Source organism: Pteropus vampyrus, unplaced genomic scaffold (genome assembly GCF_000151845.1).
Source record: "Pteropus vampyrus isolate Shadow unplaced genomic scaffold, Pvam_2.0 Scaffold219, whole genome shotgun sequence".
NCBI lineage: Eukaryota > Metazoa > Chordata > Mammalia > Chiroptera > Pteropodidae > Pteropus > Pteropus vampyrus.
In genome coordinates, this window is record NW_011889000.1 from 875,227 (window position 1) to 893,528 (window position 18,302).

The 18,302-nt window shown below is 35.4% G+C and overlaps 1 protein-coding gene across 3 annotated transcripts in view; it reads right to left on the reverse strand.

Annotated features, from left to right (window-relative positions):
• TRIP11 (thyroid hormone receptor interactor 11) overlaps window positions 1-18,302 on the reverse strand; it is a 68,436-nt gene that overhangs the window by 33,252 nt on the left and 16,882 nt on the right. For all 3 annotated transcript variants that reach the window (XM_023538355.1, XM_011373154.2, XM_011373153.2), the window contains 8 exons: window positions 17,441-17,788; window positions 14,742-14,782; window positions 14,126-14,212; window positions 11,540-11,752; window positions 7,917-10,937; window positions 5,223-5,363; window positions 4,406-4,599; window positions 1,041-1,204 (listed from right to left, as the gene is read on the reverse strand). In XM_023538355.1, the coding sequence (XP_023394123.1) occupies window positions 1,041-1,204; window positions 4,406-4,599; window positions 5,223-5,363; window positions 7,917-10,937; window positions 11,540-11,752; window positions 14,126-14,212; window positions 14,742-14,782; window positions 17,441-17,788 (4,209 nt within the window). The remainder of the gene's footprint in view (window positions 1-1,040; window positions 1,205-4,405; window positions 4,600-5,222; window positions 5,364-7,916; window positions 10,938-11,539; window positions 11,753-14,125; window positions 14,213-14,741; window positions 14,783-17,440; window positions 17,789-18,302) is intronic.

Below are 18,302 nucleotides of genomic sequence, written 5' to 3' on the forward strand. Positions count from 1 at the left end.
AGCGTAGGCTCATCCTTGGTAAAAAATGTCTCAACAAGAAAATTATATACCTTTAGTGATAATATCAACTGGATTTAAGTAATGAGATCAGTTTCCTCTGCCTAAATGCTTCTCCATCTTGTCCATCTTGCAAACTCTTCCCCCCTTCAGAACTCCACTCACATATTTCCTCTTTGGCAAAGCTTTCCCTATGGCCTCGGTACCACACTACTTTGCACGCATGTCCACTCTAGCATTATACAGAGTCGGCCTAGAGAAATCTTATACTTAAAATTCAAGATTTCAACCATATGAGTAACCCTGAAGGTGTACATTCATACAAGTTTAAACCTCAGCTTAGACACGTAACTATAACCCCTGTCGCTTCACTAGCCTCATACCCCCTCACCACCCACCTGCCTCCCACTAGCAGTTAATTCACTGCCAATGATTACTGAACGTATGAATAGACAAGCAGACGGGTGAAAGAACTAAAGGGGGTAAATCGGAAGATAGTTGGTAGATGTGAAAAAGCATATTGTTATTGGGGTAAAACTTCTCTGGTCGCTGTTACTGTGTTTCTAGAAAAGTATTTTTCACCTAATTAGAAAATGTAGTTACCGCAAAGTATAGATGAAGAGCTAAGGACAAGTTCGTCAATACTTCAAAGGACAGTAGTTACTGATGATTAACTTTTGGAAGTGGGTTCAATCTCCAATATCTCAGAACCAGACCATCTTTTCTACATGTGGGCCCCACTCGTCCTTTGTATTCCCCTCTTCATCACATGATCCTTTCTATGTGACCCTCACACTTCCCCAATGGTCACCTTAACTTGTCATGATACTAAACCAAAATTTTAAATACTATAGTTTATGTTCTGCAGTCTTAATTGTAAAAGCAGTCTAAATTAACTTAATGACTACTTATCTTTCCCCCCTACAGATGGGTAACCTTTCAAAGATATCCCTACACCTAATCAAAAATAGCATTCAAATAAGCCAACATTCCCGGTAACTACAGTAATTTTTCTGCACTGAAAGGCTGACCATACAACGTACCTTGTTGGAAATGCTCTAGTACCATCTGCAGGTTGGAGAGTGACAGAGCATACTGCTTTACTTGTTCCTGAGACAGAGAAAGCTGCAGGGCAGTCTCATCCCTTTGCTTAGAGACTATATTCAGTTGTTCCTGTAATGACTCTACCTGCAAACTGGCTTGATGGCTTCAAACAAACAAAAAATAAAAGTCAAACTGTTTCTATTTAGGTACTTTACAAGATGAAACATCTTCCCTACATTTTACTGGATTAAATGCAAGTTAGATTTCAAAGTATTTAGATAACTTTAATAAGATGAAGCCCCTTCTCTACTTTTTTTTTTCGTGGTAAAATATACATAGCATTTATCATTTTAACCATTTTTAAGCATAGAGTCCAGTGGCTCTAAGTACATGCACACTTGTACAATCACTACCTTCCATCTCCAGAATTTTTTTCATCTTCCCAAGCTGAAACTCCACTCATTAAACGATAACTCCCCTTCCCCCAGCAACCATAATTCCACTTTCTGTCTCTATGAATTTGACCTTCCCTACATTTTACTGCCCTAAATTCAAGTTAGAGTTCAAAGAAACTTGAAGAGTGCCCCTGATCTTTGTTGTTTTTGTTAATCCAACCATCCTTTCTGTGAAAGTAACTGTGAATAAATGGTAGTCAATTTAAATACAGAATTGGGCTAAACAAAAAATGCCACTATAAAAAAAATTTACAAATACCCCGCAACCTTCATGTTTCCAGGCTAAAACTCTACGATGTTTTATATCATATATCATATATCATAAAATTATAAGTTGTAAGGGACCTTGGAAGTCATTTTGTCCGGCTTCCAACCCAACAAGCAATGAATTCTATGACACGCCCTTGCTTTTAACACTTGTAATCATGGTGAAGTCATGACTTTCCTAAGATTAGCCCACTGATTAACTGCTCTGATTACTAGTTATCTTTTACCATCACCTTTCTGCTTATACTAAATAACCCCTATACCTGCCCCAAATAATAACTCAGAGTTCTCTAAGAGATTTATATAGCACCTACCCAGGCTTATGTCACTGATGTACTTCTTTAATGTATAATTATTACATACAAAATAGAGCAATAGTCTTTCCTAAGTTTTTAACATCCAGGTAAATTCTTATTCGAGAGCAGCCCATCAAAGCTCATTAAGAGCGGCTAACTTTGAAGAAACTTTACCCAATAGCACCCTCTTGTGGAAAGAGGAGTAAATTGATAATCAAGGGACGAATGCCCTCAAATGTCCCTGGGTTTTATTGAACTTTGTTAGTTAGCAAATCGCTCAAAGGGTGATTGTAAGAATGAAATGAGCAGTGATGTCACTCAAAAAATTAATAAATTTCCAGTTATGACTGTTGTTAAGGGGCTCAAAACACCACAATCTGGTTTGTAGATTTGAGTTACTACTTATGTAACAAATATTTCCTGATGATCTATTAAACCTATGTATAAGAATATATGCTTGTGGGAAGAGTACAAAATAAATGGCATCATTTCTACCCTAAGTGACTTTACATTCCATTGGGTGGGAAGAACTGTAAGATAGTCAACAATTACCTGTACCCTAAAGTAAAATATAAGTGCCCTATCAGACTAAATAAAACATTCTTTAGTAAGGAACTGTTTCTATTTGAGGAAAACAAATTCTTTTATTTGAGTAGGTCTGATGAATGGGAAACTGTGAGGGATCAGGCCTATTTTCAGGTAGAAGGATATGAAATGAAAAAGCAGGGGAAAAAGAAAAACAGTAGCTGTTTCTGAGAAACTGAGTAATACGGTTTGGCTGAATGTACATGATAGTGAGAAATAAGGCTAAGGGTAGACAGCCTGGGACCAAATCATGAGCATCTACCCTGGTCTGAAAAAAAGGAGTAACAAGATCACAGCTTTACTTAATGAAGGTTATTCTGGTAATTATTATGAAGGGTGACTGAAAGGGGGCAGAGACTGGAAACTACTTTAATTAGAAAAAACAGGGCCTTAAAATTGAAAAGAAAGATTATCAATTTGATAGCCTGAGGATGTTTTGGCATTTCTGCCAATGTTAAACACATACACAAATGATCATTCATTGTTTTCATTTTCATTTTAAACAAGTTTTCCATATGAGTCTGAAGGCATAACAATATACCCTACATTGTAGGGCCTACAAGTGAGAGAGGAGGTCACCCTCAGTACTGTCTCTACTGGCTCAGAGTCTCTTTGCAAATGAATATAATACCTACTATCTCCTTCTGTCTCCCTCAGCATCATACATAGAAAAGAGATAAGTGAAAATATGCATATACCACTAATGGCAATATAAATGGACATAATTCTTATGAAAGATTACTTGGCAGTACATTTCAAAAGTTTTAAAAATGCCCTTTGAATGAGAACTTCCATTTCTAAAAATTTACACTAAGAAAATAATCTGTGATCAACATAAAAATACCTATCTTGGGATATCATGATAGCACTCTTAGTGACTCTGAAAAGTTGAAACACTCTACATGTCCAAAATAAATGACTGGATTAAAGAAATTATGGCAATCCAAATCATGGTATATTGTGTAGCCATAAAGTGATATTGCAGAAACATATGGTGTAACTGATACTCATATTAAGTAGATAGAAATAGGATACAAAACAGTTTGAAAGTATGATCTCTATGTTGCTTTAAAATATATATATACATATATGCACACACATATAGAAGCATATAAAGGCTCACAAAAAAGATTTTGGGGTGGGTGGGACTGTGGCTTTATGTTCTTTTTGGTTTATGTGATTTTCCCAAAATGGAAAATAAAATGTTTTGTAGTAAGGAAAAAAAAAAGAAAAACAAGGCATTTTATTGAGAGAAATAAAATTTTAAAATATTATAAGCAGGGACCTGGTTACTCATTAATTTATTAGAGCCAAGAGTTAATTCATACTGACCTAGGTCTCTCCCTTCTTAGAGCCAAACCTTGTTCAACATTAGGTCATTTGATTTAAAAAAAAAAAAAAAATTACATAAATTAGATTATTTGGAAGCCTGAACGGCTAATTAAATCAGTCAGAATTTAAGTCTAAGCTTCTAAAATGATGAGAGGCAATTAGAGTAATGGTTACAATGCATAGAAATCTCAGTTTGAATGCCAGATCTGGTTAAGAGTTATGGACCTGAGTATGAAACCCACACACAGTGTGTGTGCCTGATCTCGGGAAGGTCACTACCAAACCTCTTTACCCTAACTTTCTTCATCTGTAAAATGGAGATATTAACTTTTGTGAATAAAATGAGGTAATATATGAAAAATACTTATTGAGTCTTACATTCAAGAAGTTTTGGTTAATATTAATGCTAAAAAAGAAAGAGAAAATTACCTTGCATTTTCCATCGCATCAGAGGATGAAACTAGCTTTTCCTCCAATACTGTGACTTTCTTTCTTAGTTTAGCCTCTCTATCTTCTGCAGCCAAAGCTTCCCGAGTATAAGAATCTTCTGTTTCTAAAAGATGGTTACGTAATCTCTCTAGCTCCTGGTTTAAACGTAACTCTTTGTCACGTAAATGTTGAACCTAAATAGAGGACATTTCTTTATTTTTCTTCTACAAAATTCACAGCCCCCCCACTCTGCCATCCATCCCACAAGCCGCTTGTTATCAAATTTTTCCCCATTGTTTAAGCATTTAATTGTGGACAAATTTCTCATACTGCAAGATGTGTTTATGCTGGGAAAAGTCTCCTGAAATCATCCTGAATATTCATTTGGAAGATTTACGTAAGATCTCATTCCTTGTGGCTATAACGGACAATGGAATTAATTATACAAAGTACGAGGCTTTTTGCGACAGACCATTTTTTCAGGAAATCTAATTTCTTCTATGTTTTATGAGTAGGAAAGTTTTCTTATATACAAGATATGCCATGATTTTCACTTTTTTTTTTTTTTCATTAAAAAAGATTAAGGTATAATTTGGTTTCAGGTATACAACATGATGATTCATTCCTGGTTTTCGCTTTTGAAAACTGAAATAAAATACACTCTGGGAGATCAAAATCCTACTATAGCACATCAGAGAAAGACTAAGAAAAAAATCAACCAGGAAATTCACTTTAAATGGTACTCTTTACAGTTTTCTTACTTAATAATTATTCAACTTGGTGCCTGAATCACTGTTTCTCTTGAGTGAAAGCATACCTCATTCTGCACCGCAGTGTTTTCCATTTGTTTCTGTTTCAGGGCCAACATGACTTGGTCTCTCTCCTTTTGAAACATAACTGTCTTCTCCTGCAGTGACTTAACTGCATTTAAAAGCTGATTTAACTCTCCAGCCTTGCCCTTTTGGAAAGAAATAACTTTAGATTTAATGAAAAATACATTTTAGAAAGACATTTCTTCATCAATTAATTTTAAAATATAGTTAACCATGTCAAGAACATCAAAAACTGTCACAATTTAAAGGAGCCTAAGGACCAAGATGACTATAATATGCTATCTTGAATAGCATCTTGGGACAGGAAAAGGACATATGGTAAAAATAAAGGAAATTCAAATAAAGTATAAACTTTAATTAATGATAATGTATCAATACTGGTTCATTAGTTGTTACAAGTGGACCACAGTAATGTCAGGTATGAAAAATAAGGGAAACTGGGTGTGAGGTATGTGGGAACCCTACTATCTTTGGAACTTTTCTAATAATCAAAAAACAAAAGTTTGTTAGAAATGTTCTAAAAAGAACTCAAAAGACACAATCTCTTCAAATTTACCCTAAACAAAGTGTTCACAAACTCCCAAATCACTCAAAAAAGTGTGTGTGTGTGTGTGTGTGTGTGTGTGTGTGTGTGTGTGTGTGTGTCCTCTTGTAGGTATGTATGTGTCAGGCATACACAACTGCTGTTAGAGAGAGTAACAGTGTCAAGATGCTAGCAGAGGAGCGAGGGGAAGTCATTTCATACGCGCAGTCTATTTTAAAAGAACATTTTGGCAACAATTTCACAAACGAAGGCAAGTCTGAAATGGCATCTTGCTAGATGGTTGTGAAAATTTATTCCTGAATGCATTCCATACAAGTACAATATATTAAAGGCAGAATCAAAAAGATAACGCTTCGTTGCAAAAATCGAGCCATGAATTTAAGATACTAGCTCAAATTCTAAACACACCCTCCTGGATAGTGAGGCCAGTATCTTCCAAGTAGACATTCAGTGAAAACATTTTTTTTTTCAGATTACAGAGAAAGAACAAATGCTTGAAAAATTAAATAAAGTTGAAGATCTCTTGTTGAGAACATCTCTTACTCTCTAAAAAGAGAGATGTTATTTATTATATTCAACATACAACAATAAAGGTATCCTTCAATTTATATAGCGTATTGGAAGAAATTAGTTTATGCTAATGACCCTCAAGTACGACTTAACTTTAGGAGCTTCCTGAAAAGCAGGTAAATCTTAATTAAATTTGCACTTTAGATCTATAAATGTCAATGAAATAGAACTAAGCTCTACGAGATGCTACAACTACAAAAGGAAAATATATATTGAAAAAGAATACTTCACTGTTCTACTTTCCTCTATTGTAATCTTACAGCCTTAAGACACTACACCTAATTTTGGTTCGTGAGCAATAGAAAGCTTCTTCTCATTAAGAGTCTTCTTCATACCGAGTACAGACCAGCACCACAAGAAGCTAAGAAGCTGTATGTGAGGGAGGAGGACACCGTGACACTATCAGTGTGCCTACATAATCAGATGGTAAAGAAGGAGAGATGAGGTAAGACTTTTCTTACCGAGTGGAAACTACATCAAGTATTCTCAAACTTTAATTCAAGACTCCAAGAGAATTTAATTGGCAAAAGAAGTGAAATCATTTTGTATGTTGTTCCTGGCAGCACATAAATGCTCAGGAAGCACTTGCTGACTATTCTCATTTCTCTTCCGAACTTCTACTACTGAAAGCATAGAAATCAGACTAATAAAGCACTATCAAAACAGCCCTATCACAGTATGATATACTAGGTCTTCAAAACGTTATTAAAATCAATTGCATGTAAAAATTTAAATATATCATAAACTACTGATATTTTACATATATAACTGCTACAATCCTCCATTTGATGACTGAACAAACAAACCAGTATGGTTAAAACACACCCAGCGTCACACCAGTGACAGAACTGAGAACAGAACATTTACTAACCCTACTGTGTGAAAGCACTACTTGTGGTTAGCCCTTTTCAGATATCAAGTTGTGATTGATTCATAAAAAAACAATTTAATGGGCCCTTTTCAGATATCAAGTTGTGATTGATTCATAAAAAAACAATTTAATGGGTCATCCAGCACTTTGTTTTTTAAAATAGAATATCACATGTAGTAAGGGAATTTCTGATTCCTGAAACTTTTCAGTTTTACACACGTGCTTACTGTGTCACAAAATAAATATATTTCTTACTGTAGATCATCGTCAAAGATGTAGCGTGTTTCAGAGTTCCATATTATATATAAGAACCTCTAAAATGTCAACCATTCCCAGCAGCTACTGAAATATGCCTAAAATTTAAATTGCATTGACTCCAAAATTCCCTCTTGTAACACATTTCTATTTTCTAAAGAAAAATATTAATTGCTACTAAACTTTTTCTATTTACCAGCCTGTAAAAAATTAATCTCATACTAAAAATATTTGGAACTATCTAGTAATTTGGGGGAGAATCTTTCAGATGCCTCTAAAGAACATTTACTTAGAAGGAATCAGAATACCTTAAAATAAGCATTTCTAAATGAACAAACTCATATTCCCCTTCAAAGATGACATCGATAAAATTAACGCACTAAAAAGTTTCCTCCACTCCGACTTCCCTCTGTATGTAACACCCCGTCCAACACGTACCTGCTCTTTTTCTTTCAGCAGCTGCTCAAAGGCAAGAGACTTCTCCTTCACTGAAAGGCACTCAAACTCCTTTTCTCGCAGCATCACAGAAAACTTTGTATTAGTCTCTTGTAATGCTTGATATTCTGTTTCCTTTTCCTTGGTTGTTTCTACTATTTTTTCATTTTCCTCTTTTAGTTCACGAATGTCCATTTCTAAAATTACTATTCTCTCCTTCAGGTTTGTTACTGCCTGTCTCAAAAGTTCATTTTCATTCACCTTGTTTGTGAAATTTTCATTTAAAGAAAGTAACTGATCACTTTTGGCTTTGATTAAGAGGTCTTTATCTCTAAGAGACTTTTGTAAAACATCGTGTTTCTCCTTTAGTTGCTTAATTTCTGAATCCATTTGTTCGTGTTCTCTTCTTTCTAGCTCTGAGGTAGCAGCGACTGAATTAGACAACCTGTGATTATTTTCCTGGAGAGTTCTAATTGTTGCGTCTTTCTCCTGCAGTGACTTTCTTAGCTCTTCTAGCTCTTGCTGAGAAGACTCACTCGATATAGCAGACTTACCCGTTCTAAGAGACTCTGCTGATTGGGAAGTAAGCAATGATCCAAAAGAGAGCTGGGGCGAAATAATATCGAGTTTTCCTAAAAGAAGATCTTTGGTATTGCAAAGCTGCCCTATGCTGTGCTGAACCTGTGCTAATTCCTGCCCAAAATTTTTGAGTTTGGTTTCATTCTGCTCATAACTTTGGATCAGGCCAGTATAGTCCACTTGTAACTTAGAATTATTGTCACTGTCAACCAACACTTGTGCCTGAAGTTGATGAAGTTCTTCCTGAAGCTGGGCTGATTCGTGCTGCATATTTTGTACTGTGGTCATCACCTGCTGTTTCCACTCTTCCATTTTCTTTACTTGTTGTTTTAATTTATCGCGTTCCTGCAGAAGCTCCTCAAACTGATTACTGTTAACACCTCCAACGTCACTACCAGTGCCAGATGTCTGTAAAACCGTCAGTAAGGTCTGACATTTTTGACTTAGTGCATCTATTTCAATGTCTTTTTCTCGAATGATACGCGATAAATTCTGAACAGTTTCTCTAAACATTTCTTGGGGATTACTTTCAAATTTAGTGGACAGTTTTTTATTTTCATCTTGCAGTTTACTGAGGGCTGCTTCTTTGGCAGCAACTATATCAATCACCTTGTGATATTCTGTTTTGAGATGGCTATTTTCCCTGGTCTTTTCACTCAAAACAGCTAACAGTTTTTCTTGTTCCATAGCATAGGCCTGGAGCTGCTGTTGAAGGTAAACAACATCCTGGGTGTAGGAAGCTGAAGAAATTCTAGCGTGAAGAGCCTGTATCTCCAAATCTTTCTGCTGGATAATCTGAGTTAGTTTACCAACCTCATCTTTAGACAACTGATCAATCTGTTTAGTTAAAGAGATATTCTTTTCATTTAGAAGTTTAATCTCCAATTCTCGTTCTTTTATTCCTTTTACTAATCTTTCGGTTTCGGCTTTAGATAAGTCATGCTTTTCACTTCCATTTTCTATATTAAGGCTCTGGACTTTTGTTTCTTGAAAAATATCAGAATTCTCTGTTTGAACATCCTGCCTTTCTTCATGCAACTGGGTTTTGATTTCTTCAATTGTTTTTTGCAAAGTCTTAATTGCTTCATCTTTCTCTAAGAAGAGCTGGGTGTGTGTGACGTTCATTTGCTCATGCTGGTATTTAAACTCATCCATTTCCTTCTTCTGCTCCTGTAAAGACTGAAGTAGTTGCATTTTACTCTGGTTTTGATCTTCAATGATCTTTTGGTGATGTTTTATTTCCTCTTCAAGTTTATCCTTTATTACATTCAGCTGAGATACCTCAGATGCTAGTTCTGTAACACAATCGAGGGTTTTAGGCTCAGCCGCAGGTGCAGCTCGACTCTGCTGCTCCCTGAGTCGTTCCAGTTCTTCTTTCAGATGATTGTTTTCCTCTTTCATAGATGCGAGATGTCTGTCTTTTTCCTCTATGGTTTGCTTTAAATTTTCATTTTTTCTTAAGGCCTGAGTATTTTTAGTTAATTCCTCCTGGAGCTCTGAACTTCTCTCTTTAAGTTTTTCAATAAAAATTTCTTTCTCATTTATAAGTTCTGTCAAATGCTTCCGTTCTTCTAAACTAGATGACAAAATTGACTTAGTCTCTTTATGATCAATATCCATCTGTTCAATATTCTTTTTGAGTTGTGCTATTTCCAAGTCTTTCTCTTGATTGAGTTTAATTAAACGCTCATGTTCCAACTGTAAAACAGAGGCACTCAAATTCTGTGCACTTGACAGTTCTTCAATGGTCTGCTCATACTTCTTTGCTTCTTCCAAAAGCCTCTTTTCAGCCTGACACAATTCTGCTTCCAACTGTCCTTTTTCCATTTTTAGAGCCTCCACAATAGTGTTCTGTTCCAGAGAAATCCGACTGTTACCAGCAACAGATTCTTGCAACTGATGTCTGACATCTTCACATGCTAAAACCAACTTTTCATTTTCCATTTTGAGATCAAAAGCAACTTTCTTTAAATTTTCATTGAGCTGTTCTATTTCTGAAAGATTCTGCTTTAAGCTTCCCACTTCGGCTTCCCTTTCTTTAAGTAAATCATCCCTAAAATTACTGTTAGAGTCCTGACCAAGAACCTGAGTTAACTCATCCCTGACTCTAGAAAGCTCCTCCTCATTTCGTTTAATGTGTTCCTTAAGTTCGAAGTTCTCCTTCTGGATGTTTAAATTATTGTTTTGTGACTTATTTAGTTGATCTACTAAATCTTCTACTTTATTCTCCAGCTTCTGCTTGGTTAAATGCAAGTCATTTAGGAACAGTTCACTTTGAATTAACTTTTCTTTCTGCATGTCTAACTCTTTAGTAATGTTCATTTTATCATCTTCGAGTTCAGGGACTCTCTTTTTTTCATCATTTAGATCTTTTTTCAGTTTACTGATGATGCCATCTCCCTCATTTTGTTGTTTTGATAGCTGATCTTTTATCAAAATCATGTGCTGAAAGAAAAATTAATTTGCATGGTGACTTTAAAACATTCTCTTATCTTAGTACCAATAGAAAATTTTATAAAATGTCATGCATCATAATCCTCCAATATTTCTAATCCTTCTTAAAACAACTTTAAAAAAAAACCCCCCCAAATTATTTATTAATATTTTATAGCAAACCTATTTTATCATTTCAGAGATGAGAATTTAAAACTAAAGAAAGTAAATGATATATGTTGTTTTTTTACAACTCTTAAACACTGGGCAGGAGTCAAAAAAACTACAGCTAATGGGGCAGATCAGGCCTGCTGCCTGTTTCTGTAAGTAAAGCTTTATTGGAACAGAGCTGCACTCAATTGTTTACATATCATGACAACAGAGTTGATTGAGTGGTTGCAACTGAGACAATACGGTCTGCAAAGCCAAGAATATTTACTACCTAATGCTTTACAGTAAATGTTTGCCAACTTCTAGGACTAGAACACCAATGAACTAAAATATTAATGAAAACACAAAATTAAATCACAACAATCCCCGTTGTTTGTTAATCTGGTGTTCAGGCTACTGAGTGGAACGTGCTGCCACACTGTCTGTAATATAGTATTTGTTACCTTTGTAGCTTCTTGGTTCTGTTTATCCAGTTCTTCTAACTCAGCTATCAGTTCTTCCTTTTCAGTGATACGCTGATTGAGTTCTTGTTCCTTTGCCTCCAAATTAAGTCTTAAATCTTGTAATTCTAAATCCAAATCCATGTCTCTTGTAGCTATAGTTTTAACTATTTCATATTCATTGTTCAATTTTAAAAGTGATTTCTCAAGTTCTTCCTTGAATGATAAAAGGGGAAAAAAAACAACACATAGTATAATTGCAAGAAGAGACACCAAAAGATTAAAAAATATACATATATATATATACACACACACACACACACAAAACTTGGGATTCTATTTTAAATGTTCTGAGCTGGAAACATTATTGCATAATACCTCAGCAATGGCATACAAAATTCAACAAACCACAGCCTTCATTCATATACAAAGTACTTCTATAACCCTAGACATGGCGCAAAAACCTGAGTTTGTCTTCTAGCTCCAACTTCGTCACAAAAAACTTTCCCTTTCCTGTGTGGAGACTTCCTGATCCCACCCCTACTGCTGCTTCTCCTTTTCCTCCCCTTCCACTGCACACATACTTTTTTAAATGTCCCAAGTCTAACGGATCCCTTTACTTCCACTCCCTAACATCTAGTTACCAACAGCCATAGACAAAAGTGTAAAAAAATCAACACTAATTCAATCTGAAGTTTGTCCTCTCTAATGAGCATATAAAAGGCTTCTTTTCCCTCATTCAAGAAATTTTTCATGTTATTGGCTTCTGTCAGGACATAAAATCTCTTCTTCACCCAAGAAAGTACCCTCCTTCCTTTGGCTCCTAAGCTGAGCACATACTGGGTTTTCCTTTATCAAACCTAATAATCCTAAAGATATATTTATGTCATTTTTAAAGTACATTTTATGTTGTTTTTTAAGTAATTAATGCTTTTCCTACAAAATCCCAGAAGATAAACTCAATATTGCTGTAAAACCTTCTCTCACTGATATTTTTAAAAATCAAAATTCTACTGAGTCTACTTTAAAGTGAATAAGAATCTCAAATTAAGTGAATAAGAATCTCAAATTTCCACAAGTAGTCTAATACATATCTTACAAAAGAGACTAATGAAAACTATATTAGAATATCAGCCTCAAAATTCTCATTCTTCTTCCAATTGAAAAGTTTATTTTGAAATACAACTGAAAGATGGGAATAGTATCATCTTATGTCTTTCTAGAGTTATCGGTACAATTAAGACGATCACAATTTTTTTTCAGGTAGATCTTAGTAATACATCATATGGCCTTGCAGGCACTTTTGGCATTCTTCACCAGTGAGCAGACCCATAGCAGACATGATTCAAAGAAGAGTTACAATGAATTACTTAACATCAAAAGAAAGGAGAAACGGCTATCAGGAATAGTTACAGAATCCAAAAATACCATGAAAAAGTTACAGACCTTATCAGATATGTGTAGAGATCTGCAAACTACAAAATATCCCTAGCTAGTTACAGAAAGAAATAACTGAAAAGAGCAGAATCTAATGGAAGCAGAAGAGAACAAAGGAAATGTATATACTATAGTAATAAGAAATGACTGGGAGAAACTACTGGCATTTAGTGAGTGGCAAGAGTGGGGGCCAGGATCCTACAATGCACAGGGCAGTGTACACAAGTAAGAATTTTACCATCGCAATACCAACAGCTCCCCTTTGAAAAACACTGCCTATATGCTAATAGAAAAGGATGTCAAAAATATAATGTTGAAGTATGCATAGTATGTTAATATTGCTATTTTTTAAAGCTGTTTATATATATAATCATACATGCATGGATATAATCTGGAAGTACATACAAGAAACTGGTAGGAAACAAAGCCTCTGGGGAAATACCAACCAACAGAGGTGTGAAGGACATTACATCCGTACAGCCTGAAGTTTTTCAGTATATATTACTGATTATGTACATAAGTAAATATATGTTATTTTTTTAAAAACTACGATTTTAAACTGAGACACTGGCCTGTAATAATACCAGCTTACAACTATCCTATATTTAAACTCCTGCCTTAGCCAAGGAATTATCCCCAAGTGGTACGAAAATAAAAATACCTCTCCCCATACCTAACATTGCATTATAAAATCTTATTCCACCCCTGCTACCAATATACACAAGAGAGCCTATTTCTACCACTGAGAATGTCCCTCTTTACCTTTTATCACTAAGAAATTCCTGTCTGCCACTCTAGATACATTCTGGGGCATAGAAGCAATAAGTACCGTCACGACAGGACACCACTCCAGATTCCCCACCCACCAGTGTAGGCTGCTGCTGTCAGGACTTCATCTGAAACCAAAACAGAGCCTTAATCTACCTTTTCTGCTCATATCTGTATGCCTACAGGCTCACTTCTAAATGCACATTCTGCTCGGCCTCTCTGCACCTTGCCCAAGTACTTCAACCTGGCCTGACAGACATCAATAAGACCAACTTTATCCTCAAGACTCTCAAGAACTAAACACTCACTATATGAACTGGCCCTCAGCTGTGATCTATATATAATACACCATCTTAATTTTGCCCGCATTTTTATCGCACCCACCTTTTCTTGACTCAATAAGGAATTTTCTTTTTCTAAACCTTGGACATGCATTTTAAGTTTCAGATTGTCTTCAGCGAGATTGTTATCCTACAAACATGTTAAAAACAGTGTGTATTCAGATAACAGAAAATTTCACGTTTACAAAAAAGCAGGCAAGCTATACAGTTGTGCATTTCTACTCAGCATTTCTTTAGTGGTATATAAAAATTATAAGCATGCAACACTAGGCCATCTAAAGCCAGTCACTCATTTTATAGACATTCATAAAGAGGATTTCTTTATTATATTTGAAAAAATATATACTTATATTTACAAAATAACCTGTAATCATCAGAAAGAGAAATAACTCTCTGAATATCATAAAGAGAAATCGAAATGCATCCCTCACTTTGGGGAGATCTTCTTCCACTGTCTCTACATACGGAACATTTGTCAAGTTAATCTTCAAAGAGGTATGTATACTTGCATTTTTCAATTATGCAACTTTTAAAATTGTCAATGTATGATGCAAAAGTTTGTTATTAATCAGTAAACATAAAATTACTAATAAGCAACTATAACAATCAAAATACTTTCTTGGTAAACCAATGCCAAAAGCTTTCTCTCTTGAGTTTACCTGGTTTAAATTACTCAGTCTCATTATTTCATTTTCGGCATCTGTAAAAACAATGGATCTGACATTAAAATTCTTTAAAATACCTTAATAATTACCTCCTAAAATTAATGTCAGAAGTGAAATGCAATGAAAATAAAGCATACTTCTAAGTACGATTAGCAAGCCCTACAGTTCTTAGGTGAAATGTTATTTTTATTTCTGTATTTCTATTTTGACTATACCAAAGAAATCATAATATAGTTAGAAATTATGTTAAAATCCAATTCTATGGAACAGTATAAGAACTATAATTGTATTCTGAGTGAGTCATAAGTTACTGCCTTCATAAAAACATTAACAACTATTTCAAAATGAGTTGATTTGTTTGTGTAGCAGGAAATAGTGTAAGGACTAAAATTGGAGGAAAAATTTTTTAAAAAACCACGAATGTATATTTGTACCACAAAAATAAAATAATCTATCAATTATCTGAAGTGCCTTAGGCATGAGTACTAATAAAAGACCATTCAATATGGTATTCTGGATAGATCCATAAATAGAAGAGGTTCTAGAAGAAAGACACAAAGAATTCCACAAGTTCAGCTGAAGTAATTCATTCTTTGTTCATTCAGGAAATAGTGAACGTATACTACGAGGTCAGTTGCTAGACAAGAAGGAAAAATTTAGCCTCTGCTTTACTAGACCAAAAAGGGCAAATGCCTAATCCAGATGTGGTGGAGTGGGAGGTGGTGAGTGGGGCCAGGGAAGCCACGTTAGGTACCTTCCAGTGGATGTGACACCTGTGCTGAATCTTAATATATGAACAAGAGTTGGTGGAAAGAAAAAGAGGCACTCCACACAGAGAAAGCAGCAAACGCAAAGGCCAGAGAGCTGAGACAACACCGATGGCTTAAGCAGCTATATAGAAAAGTTCAAAATAGCTACAGCTTAGAATATTAGGAAATTAGGAAGAGTTGAAACTGAAGAGGGAGTCAGGGACCAGATCATGACAGACATTATATGTCTAAGAAGTTCAAACTTTATCCTGAAGTTCATAAGAAGCCACAAAGTACTAAAATCAGGAGAGTAACCTGCTTTGCATTTCTCAAAAATCATTCTGGCTGCAGAAAGAAAAAAATTGTTTGAAGAAGGGATCATGGAGACCAGAGAATAACAATAGCTAACACTTTTATAATGCTTATTGGGGGCTAGACACGGTTCTAGAGAGAACTTTGCAGCTGGTAACTTAAAAAACCCTCATTACTACAGCTATGAAGAAGATATTACCCCAGCCATATAGATGACAAAAACCTAAGCATAGTGATGTTAATTAACATCAAGGTCAGCTAGTTAGTGATGGAGCTGGATTCCAACCCTGTCATGTTCTTACCCATGATGTTATTCTACTCCACTCAAAAGACTATGATAGTCAACCAAACAGAAATGATGACTGGCTGAAGTTATTCAGTGGCAGTGTAAATAAAAAAAGGGGAAGACCTAAGCAGCAGATTTGTTTTTAAAGCAAATAAACTCATAGCAATCACCCAGTACATTGAATAAATACATTTATTATGAAAAGAGCAGAGCTGCTTTGAAGTCAAACAGGAAAGGAGCCCAGTACGCCAACGGCACAGCCTTCCCTCTGCGTTCACGGCAGCTCCCAGGGCTGAGGCACCTATGAGAAACCATGAGAAACCCTCGAGCCTCTATCAAGAACAATACTGAAATGTCCCTGAACCAGAGAGGAGCTGGGGAAAGAGAACCTATAAAACTTGCTAGGTAATGACTTCAAATTCTGCTTTGGGAGACTGGTAAATGCTACCAATTACCAAGCTAGGGAAAGGAAGAGAGAGGAGGATATGGTAACTTTACTTTGAACGTAACCTGAATTTGAATTTATAGAGTTGGCCATTTGGGCCAGGAACTCATGATAAACACCTAGGCAAAGAATAAAGATTGGGGGTGGGGGAGGGGTGGGGGAGGGGAGACAGGTCTCACAAGCACACAAGGGCTAGAAACCTCCAGAGCAAGAATGAGTGAGTTCATAAAGTGAGAGTTTATATTGTGAGAAGAGGACAGAGTGCAAAATAAAATGCATCTTTTCAGTTATGAGCTCCCATTATGTTTTCCTGGCAGGAATGAATACTGTTGTTGGCCTATTTCATTTCACACTTAAGTTTTATAACACAGAATACTGCTCTGGGAATTAAATATCATCTCGAGCATGGAAAACGGTGGAAGACTTATGGCTCTTATCATTCTCAGGACTGCTTAGATACAGGGGGTCATTTCAAAGAGTAACAGAGAATTTTGAAAAAAGTAGGCTGCATTCCTCCATTGGAGTATCTGGGCCCTACTGAGTTATAGAAAATATTTGGTTCTGTATAGATTAACAGAAATAGACCCATTTCTCTTCCCAACAAATGTCTATATAAACATTTCTCAGAAATAAACATGGCCTCCTAAATCAATGAGTTCCATGTAAATACTTAAAGGATGAGAAAAGGATGTTGAGAGACACCCAGAAAACACTTAATACTTTTTAGAAGGAAATACCCATGTGTGATCTATTATAGCACTGAACATAAACCAATAATTCTATTCAAATTCCACATAGCCATTTCCATGAATATTCCATTTCCGCAAAGTTCTAGTTGTCTCTAAAAACAAATAGTATGCAATGAAACACCAATCAGAAATAAGTTCCAAACATTTTATACCAGACAGTGCTTGTTGTAGTCTGAACACTTCTTCTTCTACTGATGTACTCTGTGGATGAATTCTTTCCTTTTCTGTCACAGTGTCACTTTGCAATTTGGTACATTCCAGTTTCAAGCTTTCACATTCTTTAATTATTTGCCTGTTTTCTACATTTACTCGTTCCTGTTCCTTCCTCAAAACATCTCTGTCATTTTCTGCAGAGGATAATTTTTTACTTATGTCTTTTATTTTATCCTCAAGTTCTTCAATTTTTTTTGTAGACTCTATTTTTTCAGTTTGTAGACTCTCAATAGTTTTTTGCATCTCATGGATTTTAGAATGATCAGTTACTGCAATTCCTGAGCCACCTAAAATGTAAACATAAAATCAAGGACAATAAATATCAAGTATCAAAAGTTATCTACACACAACTAAGAGATTTCATAGGCTTCAGAACTCAAAAGGTCTAAAAAGAAAAGTTAAAAACAAGATAACACAAAAGTCCTAATAGAAAGGCCCAAATCCAGATCACTGATAACAGTAAATGCTGGTGAGGATGTGGAGCAGCAGGAACTCTCACTTGTTGCTGGTGGGAACGCAGAACGGTGGAGCCATTTTGGAAGACAGATGAGTGATTTCTTCCCAAACTACACATACTCTTATCGTACAATCTAGCAATCATACTCCTTGGTATTTACTCAAAAGAGCTAAAAAGTTATATCCACAGAAAAACCCAAACACAGATGTTTATAGCAGCTTTACTCATAATTGCCAAAATCTGGAAGCAATCACAATGTACTTCAGTAGGTGAATGCATTAATAAACTGTACTATATCCAGACAATGGAATTTACTCAGTGCTAAAAAGAAATGAGCTATTAAG